Source organism: Lepidochelys kempii, chromosome 6 (genome assembly GCF_965140285.1).
Source record: "Lepidochelys kempii isolate rLepKem1 chromosome 6, rLepKem1.hap1, whole genome shotgun sequence".
NCBI classification, from domain to species: domain Eukaryota; kingdom Metazoa; phylum Chordata; order Testudines; family Cheloniidae; genus Lepidochelys; species Lepidochelys kempii.
In genome coordinates this window covers 120137781-120152813 of record NC_136385.1, presented here as the reverse complement: position 1 = coordinate 120152813, position 15033 = coordinate 120137781, and the positions used below count along the sequence as shown (strand labels likewise).

The 15033-nt window shown below is 43.8% G+C and overlaps 1 protein-coding gene across 3 annotated transcripts in view; it reads left to right on the top strand.

The window, feature by feature from the left end:
* The window catches only part of SYT16 (synaptotagmin 16), a 142519-nt gene extending 128673 nt beyond the window's left edge, over nt 1-13846 (top strand). For all 3 annotated transcript variants that reach the window (XM_073349902.1, XM_073349901.1, XM_073349900.1), the window contains 2 exons: nt 1437-1626; nt 11826-13846. In XM_073349902.1, the coding sequence (XP_073206003.1) occupies nt 1437-1626; nt 11826-12139 (504 nt within the window). In that variant the 3' untranslated portion in view covers nt 12140-13846. The remainder of the gene's footprint in view (nt 1-1436; nt 1627-11825) is intronic.
* The last annotated feature ends 1187 nt before the right edge of the window (nt 13847-15033 follow it).

Genomic DNA, 15033 nt, shown 5'->3' with positions numbered 1-15033 from the left:
GACAGGATGCTGGGCTAGATGGACCTTTGATCTGACCGAGTATGGCCGTTCTTATGTTCTTTCATAAGAATGACTTTCCACCTTTTATGCATTCAGGGACCAGATGTTTCCATGTAATCTATTGTGTTCTGAGGTTAGAGAGCCAAGTTTTCAAAATTAGGCACACAAGTTCCATCCACAAAAGATGTGTTCATGGGCACAGACTGGTAACTGCTCATAAAATATTCAGTAGAACCCACAAAAAGGTCCATTGCCCAAACAACCAACCTTCCATTTTGCATCCATAATTACCCATTTGCATCTACGCATGCATGTTTTCTACCAGTTGGGCTCTTTATTTGGCCTGAATATTTTAAGCAGCCTCTTGTACATTCCAGAGAACTGCCCAGTTTTCAGAGTCCTATGTATAGACAGTGAACATCACCACAAGAGCATTCTAGCTAGGGGTTTTCCAAGAAGTCTGAGGAAGTTTGGTGCCTTGCTTTTGTAGGATTTGGTCACTTTACTCCTTTAATCTCCTTGGAAAATCCCAATTTCCAATCCCAGAGTAGATCATCTGTGATATCAGAGTAGCAGGATAATTGCTGTGCCATCAGGTTGATTTTGAAACTATAGCGATTAAATTTTCAAACATACTGTTTTGTTCTGTTTTTTCTTTTTAAAGGAGGCATGTCTTGTACTAATATTCAATCCTTTGGTAAAAAGAAAAATACTAACAAGTATTAAAACAGGCCACCCTTTCCTCTAAGGTCTTGTCTGCAAAGAGGCAGGGAAAAGGAGGGAATTGAGCAGAATAATTATTCCAGAAAAACGTCACTCACATTCCAGAATAATGTCCATATTGGGAGCTATTCCAGAATAGCTGTTGCAAAAAAGCTTATTTTGCAATAGCTATGCTGGACAATTTCCCTGTGTAGACAAGGCTTAAGACTTTTCACCATATAAAAGAAACTCCGTATGAGATTGTGCATACAAAATGAATAATAAACAATGCATTTGCAGGGAGAGGAGAGAATTGAACATGATGGTAACTAGGAAGAAAGCAAGAAAATATACAGCAAGTGACATAAAAGATAGAAGATTGTGCTAGACACATTCCATCAGAAAATCATTTTCAGGGAAATTTACTCGACTTTTGATGTACTGGAGCATATGTTTATCTCAAAAGCTTTGATTTACACTAGTAATAACACATTAGACAGGGCTTCTGGCCTCTAGAGAGAGAGTATTGAAAGATGTGTTTCTGCAAAGTGATGCTGGAGACTTGTTCCTGCAGTTCTGTCTTCTACCCCATTGTTATTCATGCAGATGATTCTTAGTCATTGGCAACTCCAAGAAGAACATCACAATTCTACCCAATTAGGCCCCAAGGTATACATTAAAGGGGGAGCTGTGTTGAGCATTCCACTGGGATTCTCTTTGTTCTTTCCCTGCAGAGTGGAGACTCTCAGATCAGTCTGTCGGCAACCTCTCACAGTGATAGCGCTTCTTCAACACAGTCCCTGTCGCACGGAGGCATACCAGAGCTGCTGGTGGGACTGTCGTACAATGCTACTACCGGACGGTTGTCAGTAGAGATGATCAAAGGCAGCCATTTCCGCAACCTTGCTATTAACAGGCCGCCTGGTAAGTGAAATCTCTCGTAATGGCACACCTATTCGACAGAGCCACTGAGCCACAACCTGGTTTTATTTTCTTGATACAGTTTTTGCCACATCAAGCTATCCAATTAAATTATTTCCTAATTGAGTCTCTGCACATTTGAATTTTACATTTAATAATGGAATAAAAAATATTATTCCAAATGCATGTGCTGGTAAATTTGCCTGTGCATTTTGAATAAAATATCTATCTGTGATACTGATGAGGCTGCCATTACCATAGTATCAGAGCGCCTCACAAGATCTAATGTATTTATCCCAGTGAGGCAAAGAAGTGGTATTATCCTTATTTTATAGAGAGGAACTGAGGCATGGAGCCACTAAGTGATCAGCCCAAGGCCACACAGGAAGTCTGTGGGAAAGCAGGGCCTTGAACCCAGGTCTTTGGACCAGCCATCCTCTCTAATATAAAAAATAAAATCGGAGCCAAGAGTACATATTTAATGCTTTAATTGTGTCTAGTGCTCGTGAAGCGTGACACATTAACAGCGATGCTGACCAAAGTCTGCGCTTTATTCACTGTGCTGGTGTAGCACAAGCCGTGATAGTCAGCTTTGCTGCCAATGTGCCTCATTCAAGGCTAGAAGATACCACCTCTAGGGGTGAGTTCAAACTTCATGGCCCTTCAGTCTTTGACCCGTCATCTCATCTGAGAACTAGCGTCAATTGAGGAGGTATTTTTGGTGATGTGGTTACTTGCCCATTGAGAACTGGATGTGGGCCATTTCACATAAGCCACGAGACATCTACCTGATGGCAACAACATTTGGTCACTGTGAACCTGGGCTTGATCTGAGCTGGGGATCTATAAATGAAGACTCTTTGGGCTTGAACCTGCAGGGTGCTGTGCACCTTTGGCTCTGATCCACCAAAGCATTTTAGCACACCCTTAAATGCAAGCATGTGAGTAGTTCCATTGAAGTACTTAATTGCTTTGCTAGATTGTGGCCAGAGTGCTCAGAACCTTGCAGGATCAAGCCCGGTATCCAATTACTTAATACCCGTAGCTAGCCAGACCCTCAAGAAATAAGATTTTCTTAGAATTTCAATGAAAATCTTCAAATATGTTGTGGTCACAGGTCTAGCTGCCCCTTTCTGGTCTCTGAGTGCCCCCAACTCAGGTCTTGGCCCTCATGCTCTTTCCTGCTTCAGGCTAGGATCATGCAGTTCTTCAACTCTTAGACCAGGACCTCGGCTATACTACCCTGTGTATGAAACAGTCTCATTCTGCAGTTCCAGCTGGTTTCGGGCACCTGTGGTTCTTCCCTTCAAGAGCCAGTGACCAGTGGTATTATAGGAAACAAAACAGCCTTCTTAAAACCATGATTTATTTATCAATGGGAACAAAGAGTAAGAGAAAAAGGATTTTAAAACAACAAAGAGTCTGCACATTTGTCTATCTTGCCTTGAGTCCTATCCTGCCACAAAGCCTCAGCAAGCCTAGCCTCCCCACACACACACCCAGCAGGCCCCTGTGTCTGTCTACTTCCTCTGTAGCCCTCCATCCCGCTGAAGGTATTGCAGAGTTTACTTGGGTGACTGGCATCCAGATTAGCCTCGCCCGGGTTTGAGTAGCCGCACTGCAAGGCCATCCCCAAGTTACTGCATCCTCACTGGTGCTACACTCGTGTGTGTGTGCGGGTGGGGGGGTGGGGCTGGGACTTCCAGGGACATATCCCATGGTTCTTTGTGCTGCAATAAGCTGAGCCGTTTTGTGGTTTGTTCCCAGTGCATTGTGGCAGAACGTGTCTGTCCTTCTGGATGCCCGGGGGGAATTGTGGGAAGGCATTGGAGGGCTGTCATCATTCACATGGTTTAGCCTGCATCTTCACTGCAAACTGGACAGCTTCCATCCCAGGTTCTAACCCCACTCCCAGCCGGTCCAGGTATCCAAAGCTTACAACATTTCCAAACCTGGGATCAGAGGTTTTTCTGTGTGGATGGTAGTGGGGGTTGGCCTAAAACTTGGGTGAGAGCCTTGGTTAACTGTGCAGTGAAGCAAAAAGAAAAGGAGGACTTGTGGCACCTTAGAGACTAACCAATTTATTTGAGCATAAGCTTTCGTGAGCTACAGCTCACTTCATTGGATGCATACTGTGGAAAGCGTAGAAGATCTTTTATACACACAAAGCATGAAAAAATACCTCCCCCCACCCCACTCTCCTGCTGGCAATAGCTTATCTAAAGTGATCACTGTCCTTACAATGTGTATGATAATCAAGTTGGGCCATTTCCAGTACAAATCCAGGTTTTCTCACACACACCCCCCCACACACAAACCCACTCTCCTGCTAGTAATAGCTTATCTAAAGTGACCACTCTCCTTACAATGTGTATGATAATCAAGGTAGGCCATTTCCAGCACAAATCAAGGGTTTAACAAGAACTGTCTGGGGGTGGGGAGGTGGTTTAGGACATTCTTGTTAAACCCTGGATTTGTGCTGGAAATGGCCCAACTTGATTATCATACACATTGTAAGGAGAGTGATCACTTTAGATAAGCTACTGCCAGCAGGAGAGTGGGGTGGGGGGAGGTATTTTTTCATGCTTTGTGTGTATAAAAGATCTTCTACACTTTCCACAGTATGCATCCGATGAAGTGAGCTGTAGCTCACAAAAGCTTATGCTCAAATAAATTGGTTAGTCTCTAAGGTGCCACAAGTACTCCTTTTCTTTTTGCGAATACAGACTAACACGGCTGTTACTCTGAAACCTGTGCAATGAAGACATACCTGCGAAGACATTGTATTAAAACCTGCCCAAGTTCTTTGTTCTCATGTTTGCAGGGTTCTGATTATTGCTGGTTAAAACAGTTTTGTAGGCTGATTGGAGACTCTGACAGTGTCAGCAAAGCAAATAAGTCTGGCAGTGTCCCTTAGCACTTAAGTATTTGCTGATAAGTGGCTATCTTGAGCCTTTCTCCTACTTCTTGCCTGTATCCAGACAGCTCACTATTGAATTAAATCAATATAGTCATACAATAAACACCATCCCTGTGGCCAGGCCAGCATACAATATTCATAATTTACTGCAGGGAAGTTCCATATCTGTCACAATATGCTTCCCCATCCAAAATCACATCATTATTTTCTGTTCTATACTGTACTTGCATGCCTGGAAAATTACTGGTAATGTGATGTGAGGGAAAAACCTATCAAAAAGAGAGCAAAAGGGGTTGGAAAAAGGGAACACTTGGCTCCAAACCCCATGCTAGAAACTGCAGTCATCATCACTGCTGGCACTCCAATGAAGTAGTATGAGATGCAGGCAGCTGCTCTGATTAGGGTGCTGTTCTTTGGATAAGATATTAAACCAAGCCTCCTTTTCCAGGTAGAAACTAAAAATCCCATCTTGTTTTTGAAGAGCAGGGAGAGAGCCGTAGAATCCTGGCCAGTATTGCTTCTCTCAGTTAAACGTGTTCTGGGGTCCAGTGCTGAGAGTGCTGTTTTTGAAAGGCGTAACAGGAGCTTCCAGCATAATGGGGCTTTGTGAAGGGCTTTGGGACAGCTAACGTAAAAGGCAGTGGAAAACCAAACTGCTATGCAATGCGCACTAGACATGCGAGAAGACATTGAGAGAGAGCATGGAGTGCAGGAGTAACCTCCCATGTCATAGCCCCTGCCAGCTTAGTAGCTGTCGAAAGAAGTGTAACGTTTACTCTCCAGATGGCGTTGGGCAGATGCTCAGGGGAGGCAGCAGGAGGGAAAGAATCTTTCCCACCCCCCTACATGCACACAGACTGCATGATAGCTGCAGAGCTATTCTATGGATACTACTGCAGTTCAGTGCTTCATGTGTAATGAAAGAAGTGCCAGGGCTCAAGCAATTTTTTTACTTTCATAACTGATGCGGCAAGCCCAGAGGTGCCGGGGCTACGAACTGCCAAGCCCGGAGGTGCCGGGGCTCAGCACTGGCACAAATTAAGCACTGCTGTAGTCCAATGGCTTTAGTTTCCTCTGCCGCCTATTAGTCAACCCACATCCACCCACCGCCTTCACCAGAGTGTAGGGGAAACAGTAGGAGGAGCTACACAGCAGTGAATCTTCTAGTCCAACCCTACCATGCTCTGTCCTCACTCCAACCCGGCTCTCTGCCCCACTGAGGGCCCTCCATAACTGAGCTCCAGGCCTCATGTGGCATGCATGCCCCCTACACGGCTCCCCGAATCCACAGTGGTTCTGGTGCCTGGGGAGGCCTCCACACCAACAGGCACTACATTTGGACCTCAGTGATTTAGAGGGCAGCATCTTGGAGTCTGCAAAAGCTGCAAGAGACAGTTTGTTGAACAAGGAAAGAATGATTTCTCCCCTCCGGACTTATCTTGTGCATCACAAAACCTTCAAAACAAAATGTTGTTGAGCGCTGAACTGAGTCAGTTAAATATTGCAGCCACCCTTATTTATCCTTCAAAAATGACAGTGATCCATCAACGTTAATTTTTTTTTAAATCTCAACATTATGATGCACGTGAGCAGTTTTTTTGCTGCTTGAATTTCTGACACAGCATCTCCTAAGAAGGACTCGGAAGTGGCATTTAAAAGTAGTTTGGTCCAAGCTAGAACTTCAGGAATTGTTCACCTGGACCTGCCGGGCTGTAGGCGTGAGTCTGCAGTCGTTTCTCATGTTAGTAGTTCCATTAACTTCACTGGGCACCCTGGGAATACAAACCAAAGGAGGGGCTGCAGCATCCGGCCCTAAGTGATCCATGTGTATCTACCTATTGTTACTGGCAAGGCAAAGAGAGGGCTGGCACAGTCCCAAGGAGTTTGTTTGGATGGCTAATGGGCTGGTGGTGTCAGGGAGCTGTCGTACCTCATCCCCCCAGCCCAACGTCTCTCTCTTGCTGAAGCAGGGGTTTAACAAGGTGACTCACAGTCCCAGGCACCGCGAGAAAGTGTCACACAAGTGTTTTTTCTGTAGTATGTCCCTTTTTCCGTGATGACCCTCTCCGCATTTTAACGCTAACGATGTATGTATTATATGTATCTTGTTTTATTTACTCCTCCTAAAACTTATCAGCTTGTGCTCATGTTTCCGTCCATTATAGAAGAGAAGAATTTATCCTCCTTTCCTTCCATGTTCTGTTCACACTGTTTTAGTGGGCCCCTGGGATGGTTCTGGGGTTTATATTTTAGTCTCCTGGGTGTTTTCCTCAAAAATCCGGTATTCTCACTTAAGTGGGGGTATTTTACAGTGAGTGACAGCTGGGACCTGCAGCCTTGATAAATGTCCTTGTCTTATTTGTTATTATTTGTCCTGGGGTAGTGTCTAGGACCTTCAGTCATGGACCAGCACCCTGTTGTGCCAGGTTCTGTACAGACAGAACAAAAGGACAGCTCCTGCCCCAAAGAGCTGCCAGACATTTCCTGCTGTTCTGTTTGATTTCTCTCCTTCCAACACAATCTTAATTCTTTCCCTCTGTGCATTTCTTGTGGGGTTCATGTTAATATATAATGCCCCTTGTCGAACACTATTGTTCAGGCTTCCTCGCTGGTAAGAACAATCCTCACAGCCTTTCAGCAAGTGCAGAATTAATCACACATGATAATTACAACCACACATGATCATTATCATACCAGCAGCATATTAACCCCATTAAACAAACACAATAGCATTATTGTTAAAAAAGAGAGGGCGGGGGAGGGAGAGAGAATGAACAAATCAAAATCGGAAAGGAAAAGCTCCACAAATCGAGATTTAATGGCTGATGAACAAAAACGAATCTGTGTTATGAGTAGTGGGGGCAAAAAGTGCAGAGGATACCGCAGACTATCTAGCTAGGAACTTCTATGATCCTCATCACCATGGTATCAAAGTGCCTCACGATCATTAACAGATTTTATCCTTTTAACACCCTGGTGAGGGCAAGGCAGTCCTGTTATTCCCACCTCGGGAACTGAACTACAGGGTGGATTAATTGACTCACTCAAGGTCACACAGAAAGTCCATGGCTGAGCCAAGAACTGAACCTAGGTTTCGAGAGTCCCGGTCAAGTGCCCCACCACTAAAAGATCCTTCCTACCTTGTACGGTATTTGAGTGGGGTGAGGTGACCAAGACAAGGAGGACTAGGAGATAGCGCCAGGTGTGACCTTGATATCACAGTCCTGATTTGCTTTAGGAGGAACTTGAAACCTTGACTGGTCTTAAATTTTATCTGATGCCTGATGTGTTTACACCTTTGTTAATTATTTCCTGTGTGAATTAAGAGCTCTCTGTCATCGGAATTTGAACAGGGAGAGGTGTGAATCTAGAAAAGCCTGGGACCAAATTTGGGTTAAATTATGAGAATGCATAATTCATTAGCACAAAACCTTTCTCTGGGCATATTTTACCACTCAAACAAGTGACACCGCTCCCCATACTCACCACTGTCAGTTAGGATTTGGGTGCCCCCACATGATCATTTGAAACCAATCAAAACTTCTCCAGTCCCTTCTAGAGGTTACCTAGCAGATTTTGTAGCCCTCTCTGGATGGCTAGGCATGCCATGACCCCTCAGGAGAGTCATATGGTCCGGCAAATGAGCTAAAATGGCAGTTGACTATAATTCATATTACTTTTAGGTGTCAGGGTTTTTATGGAATCCTTCAAGAAATATCACCAGTTTCAGGTGAGAAGTAAAGTAGGATTCTTGCCTTCCCTTCTGTCTTTAAAAAAACGTTCTGTAGTGCCTGGGATAATTTGTAGAACATAAGGAGAGCATAAGATGGTAGGCAGTAAAAGTCCACACAGCTCCAAAGATGATGGTCTATGGATGCACACCAACATACCGGTCACTGAACTGGGAACCTCCAGAGTGAAAAGCTAGAACTGCTACAGGTCCAGCCAAGCTCTGTAGGTAGGGCGCTATCCAGACTCCTATCACCTGCAGATCAGGCAATATGCACTCGCCAGTGAGTTACAGACAGCGTTACAACTAGTTGCTTTGCCAGGAAAAAATAAAGAAAGAGAGAGAATGCTTTAATTAATCTTTCAGCATCCTTTATTCTCCACCCCTGAATTTGCCCCCAAATAACCCTTAGAATCTGATGGTGGGTGATCGGCATAGCTGAAAATCAAGCGGTAAATTCATTAACTTTTGGCAAGTGCATAGAGATTTTGCGTGGGAAGTGCAATGGAAGTTCAAATGATTATTATACGCCCAGTAGTCAATGGTGCCCAGTAACTTCGCTTAACTCAATTATTTTAAATGTGTAAGAAGGATAAAAAAGCAGAATCCGTACTACAGAGTCACATCTTGGAAAATACAAAGCAAAGCTATTTTTGAGTTAAAGGAATACATTTGCAGCTGGATATATATTGATTCTAGCACCAGCACCATTCTGATGTCTTTAAAACAAGCCAAAAGATTTTTTCTAAAAGTGTGTACAAGAATATAAACTAGTCCCCAGGGTAAAAATCTTATTAAGCCCAAGTTTCAGGTGGAGGTGAATGTTTGCAGCAAATCTGCAACAAACCTGAAGAACAGGATTTACAAGGGATGTGCTGATAGGTCATAAAATAAAGCAGCACTAATGGGTGCTAACCCAATAAGTAAAGAAACGAAAGCTTGAAGTGCTGTTTTCATTCGGCTACAGCTGAGTTACTGTTTCTGTCGCTGAGAATGCTGCCCTCTACAAGCTGTATAGTAATGTTTATTTGATACACTCATTGCCATACGTTAATGTAACACAATGGGCATGCTAAACTCTAGATCTAGGAGCTGAAACATTAGGGATTTCACTCTCAGTTAAAGTCCCTCCCCTCCCACTCTCTGGGGTTGACAGGTGAGCAAAAAAACCTGCTTCTTGTTGCCTGAAGCGTTGATAGTGAAGTTTCCCGTCTCTTGAAAAGACAGACACTTAGCACATCCAGAGAGGTATCTGTATTATGCTTTAGTTGCATGAGCTCTTTCCCAGAGCGAATGTTAGTGCTGCTTCTCCCAGGGACTGGGTGCTTCAGTGAGCGAAGCATGCTGCAGCCAGCTGGCTTCAAATCCTGTCTGACTTCACCGGGTGAAATTATATGGGTGTTCTCATGCTAGAACCCACTGGTCATTGGTGCACCTTAGTTGTGGGGGAACCTCCAAATGTCAAGACTCTGAGGTTGTCCAGAACCTACCTTGAGTATCCCAGTGGAGATTTCAGTCCTTTCCTTTTGGCCACTGTTGGGTTCAGTTGAAGTAAATGTAGTTCCAGGAACTAGTAGACCAAGAATAGAGCCATTGTACCTAGTTCCTAACTGGAACCCATTTTAAAATTCCATTTGGAATTTCTACCTGGGAGCTGCCCCTGCCCTAAAACAAACTTTCTGCAGCAAGGGCATGTTTGTGTAAGGGCAGAACTTTCCCCAAAATTTCCTGAAACTTTCCCCCACAACCAGTTCTAATATCAAGAAGCCCCCATAGTACCCTGAGCGGCAGCCAGAGCCCCTGGCTTCATGATGACACATTTCTACAGTGCAGCTATGCTTTGTCAGTACAGACACCTGCAAGGTAAAATAAACTAAAATCCCCATGTATAACACCAGGAACCCTGTGCTGATTGTTTTGTTTGTTTTCATATACAGTCCAGCTAAAAAAGAAAAACAACCCCCCCCCCTCCGCAAACTCTGTATTGTTTTTAATGTATCTGAACCTTCTGCAGGATTCAGATTTGTGCCATCAAAATCACAAGCCATCCCGCAGAAAGTAGGGTTCAGCTCTCAGTAAAGTACATGGGACCTGTAGTCTGCTTTGTGCCACATGGACTATTCACATTTCTTGTATTTAAGTGGGTTTTTTTCCTTCCCAGCCACAATCAGCAGACTATTTCATGACAGAATAAATTGCTCTCCTTTTCTCTCTACGGAGAAGATTTTTGTTGGCAAGATTTACTTTGTCTCTAGTGTGATGTTGGCAGCCAAATTGCCATAGCTAGCTGGTGATAGGGCTGAACTTTTCCTGCAATAACCTGATAGCTGTACAGCTGTGCAGGCTCACAATTTACTCCTCGGTTGTCAGTTTCCTGACAGCTTTTTTCAGTGGAACAGTTTGAGGAATGGAGAGCCCTGCTTTTGAGCTACAGAAGTGTTTTCACACCTGAAGTGTAATTTCACACCTTGTGTTTCTCAGCAGATAAGTGCGTAACATAGCACATCAAACAGGAATAGAAAAGGATAGACTTGCTATAGGAAGGAGACAGTGGGTTGTAATTTATTTCCTATCTTCTGTGCTCTCTGAGGTGATATTAAATTGCAGAACCTTGGTCTTTGATGTTTAAAAAGGTTAGAGCTGGGTTGACCTGGCAAAGTGACCTGCAAACAGGAATAGTCTGTAAACTTGCACTGAGCAGGATTTGTGGGATGAGATGAGATTGGGGATTTTGACTGTAGAAAGCACTTGATGTTAGTGGTGGTATTATCCTAGAATCATGGAAATGTAGGACTGGAAGTCAAGTCCAGCCCCCTGCACAGCAGTAATGTAGTTAATACAGATGTCTGTACACTAAAGAATTTGAACAATGAATGAAGTTGACCTTGATTCTGCTGCACTCGGGAGGAAAAGCAAAAAGAGGGTTTTATTGCAGGCTTGGGACAAACTCTGAAATCCTTACTTAAGGCCAGATCATGCTACTGCATGCAGATGTCTCCACTCCCACAAGAAAGAGGAGAGTGGTCAGCAGCCTCCATGGAACCTGCCTCCCCCTTTCAGGAACTTATGAAGGGCTGTCTATGGGGTCATGATCTGTCCAGGATAGTAGGTAGTGGTTGCCTCCTTTTAATGGGGAGTCATGAGAGGCAAGTGTAGGCAGGGGAGGCCCTGGTGTAGAAATTCCAATGGAGCCATGCTGCCAGGAAATGGAGAGGGGGTGCTGGGACCTCAGCTGGAGCAAAGATTCCATGGAGATGGTCATGGCCTCCCAGTGAGACCTGTAGGGTTTAGGGCCAGACTTGAAGTTTATTACATGAGGCCAAGGAGCAGACCCTGCCTGCCCACCCAGACTGAATGATAAGGAAATCCTCAGAGTTTTCCTCCCTTCTTATGCCCCTCCCATGGGTTTTATGATGGAAAGAGGTGATCTGACCTTCCGCTTTTACTCAGTGCTTACTCGGACAAAGGTCCCATTTGCTTCATTTGCCCCCTTGATATTCCTTCACTAGTAGCAACAAAACTAAACAGTGTCTCTTCTCTCTTTTGTCCCAGACACCTACGGAAAGCTCTGCCTTCTCAACTCCATGGGCCAGGAGATGTCTCGTTGCAAGACATCCATCCGTCGAGGCCAACCAAACCCCATCTACAAGGAGACGTTCGTCTTCCAAGTTGCCCTGTTCCAGCTTTCTGACGTCACGCTGATGATCTCCATATACAACCGGCGCAGCATGAAGCGCAAGGAGATGATTGGCTGGATTTCTATGGGTCAGAACAGCAGCGGAGAAGAAGAGCAAAATCACTGGCAAGAAATGAAAGAAACGAAAGGGCAGCAGGTCTGCAGGTGGCATACCTTACTGGAATCCTAATGGTCCCTGAGCTCCTGGGACTACCCACTGGATCCTCCCATAATCACCCCGCTGAAAGCAGCCATCCCATAGCAAACATTATGAACCATCCGGGTCTATTTTAACTGAATTTTTAAAACTCAGCACACTCAGTGAATGTAGGTGCTGGGGCCCAGTGAGAAAATTTACCTGTTGCCTTTGAGGGTTTTCATACATTTTCTCACCCAAACGATAACCAGAAGGGAAGTGGTTATGAAAAACACAAAGCTACTTTTACCCTCTTGCTGTCAATGCCTCATTGATCTAAATTATTTTTGTTGCTATTTTCTTCTGGTGTAATGTCTTTCTCCCACCTCCATTCCTATTATTGATGTATGCAAATGTTCTTGATACACAGATGACGTCATTAGTCTAGCACTGCATGCCACTCGTTCTTCCTTTTACTACAGTGTTTCTAAATCCGAGAGAGAAACATTTGATACCACTTAAGACTGATTAATATATTTTCAGGTAGCATGGGAAAGCACTAAAGATTTCTCTGTAAACTTTTAAGTGCCTAGAGATTGCCATTACTTTCTTGTATTATTTACTAGTATTTGAAGTAAGCATGTTTTATTTCTTGTGCAACCTATATCACCAGATGTTTGTATGAGGTGATGGGTGTCAATTTAACATAGTAGTTATGTAATGCATGTTTAGATGCTTCCCTATTTTCTTAGCTTGTGGCTTCTATTGTTGTGAAAACAAAACAACAAAAAGAGAGAGAGACCAAAACAAGCTGCACATCTGCCTTGGTGCCTAAACCACGATTATTCTAGATCATTGTTCACTCTTCTTATTTTTTTCTTAATGTGAGGTTCACTTGAAAGAATGATTCTGTGCATAGTGGGGTTTCATATTTATTATCTTTCAATGACTGAGTCAAATCTGCTCCAAGTAAAAAGTGCTTTTTCAAGATTCCCGTAAAATATTCCAGAGATCTGAAAGTCAAGGTGAATTTTTTCCTTCTCTGACATCACTAGGAGGGTTCTGCAGGACCCCTGGTGCTATCACTTCCCCTTGTGCGAACCCATCTCAAGCAGTGTTTGCACAAGAAGGAATAGAATCCCACTTGGTCTCTCAGAGGTGTTGGCCCTGGAGGGCTAACAGAAGAGAAAAGTATGACAGTTCACGCCTGTATCTGCATACCCACAAAGGGCAGATCTGCTTACTAAGGTGAGGTGATTTTTAGGTAGTCACGCTTCAGAGCGCAGCGGCACTTTCAGTTTTAATAGTCATCTTTTTCCTGCCTCCAAAGTGAGTTAAACCCAGTGGAGGCAGTAGATAGAGGAAGAAGGCTAATTTTCTTTCTTGATTATCAAGAGATCCAGTGCTAGCTGTTGCTGAGTAATAGGAGCCATGACCCTAGTGCACAGAGCCATACGATTGTACAGGTCCTACCAGATGAAGATAGGTGCCAGATCCCTAAACAATTTCAAATAACACCTATTGCCAAGGCTCTAACTTAAACCCTTCAGTTGGTGTCTCTCCATTCCTACTGACTATAGTGAAGCACAAAAATACTCAGCTGCAAAAGGCTTTCAAATTTGATTCACAGTTTCTATTTTTCTTTGTTTCCCCCACTTAGAGAATTAGGGCCAAATTCTGCTCTGTGGCACCCTATGAGTCTCACTGACTTCACTAAAAGAACAGGAGGACTTGGGGCACCTTAGAGACTGACCAATTTATCTGAGCATGAGCTTTCGTGAGCTACAGCTCACTTCATCGGATGAATCCGATGCATCCAGTGAAGTGAGCTGTAGCTCACGAAAGCTCATGCTCAAATAAATTGGTTAATCTCTAAGGTGCCACAAGTCCTCCTTTTCTTTTTGCGAATACAGACTAACAGGGCTGCTACTCTGAAACTGACTTCACTGGGGCTATGCAGGACCTAACATAAGCCTCAGCCTTGGGCTGCATCTGAGCTATGGTCATTGCATCTCAGGTAATGGTGGGAGGACAGGTGGCTGGGGTCAGCTCTGACTTACACCTGGGCCACCTCTGTCCCCACAGGGCCAGTCCAGCAGATGGGAATTGCTGGCATGAGGGCCACACAGTCTTTCCTCTGGCTGTGCTTCTGTTCTGCTATATTAGCTCTTTTGCACCTGGAGATTCTCCCTCGTAGGAGGAATACCCTCCACTTCCTAGGGAAGCTGCCATTACAGCTGCTGTGCACCCCTGGAGCTGCACGAAGCAGCCAGAGCTGGATCTGGCCCATGTAATCTAGCAAACGAATTCCTTCTTGGCTGCAGTGCTCATGCTACTGAATCACTGACTGAAAGGAAAAAGGAGCTCAGTTAAGTAGTAAATCCTGCATTCTAGGGTTTATTACACATTTCTAATATATTCCCCTTCAGGACAAAAGCACAGTAAACTGCCTTGCTTAATGGCAGTAGTCACTGTGTTTAGTTATGGTTTGTAATTTTTGCATCATTTTTATCTGACCTGCACAAAATGTACATACGAGTGTCTTTTTAAATAACTGTTCTATGTGAGATGTGTGTATAATACTGAACTTACAGCATTTTGCTTATTAACCTACTGCAGATGCAAAATGTGATATGCGATTATATCATTCTAAAGGGGAATTCCATATTGATACAAAGTTTCAGCCACTAGTGAAGATTATACATGATATACATGATTATAAATCTGTGGTGTTTTTCAACTCCATCCTCACTCAGCCTTGGAAAAGATGATTTTTCAGAGGAGTGAAGATAACTGGTTTGGGACTTCCGCAACATTTCGCACCAAGATCCATTTTGAAGTCACATTATAAAGGGGAATTGATTTTAAAATATATGTACACTAGAGAAAATAGTTGGCTACAGTACAGCAAAATACATAATTTAATAAAAACTGTATTAATTTTGCAT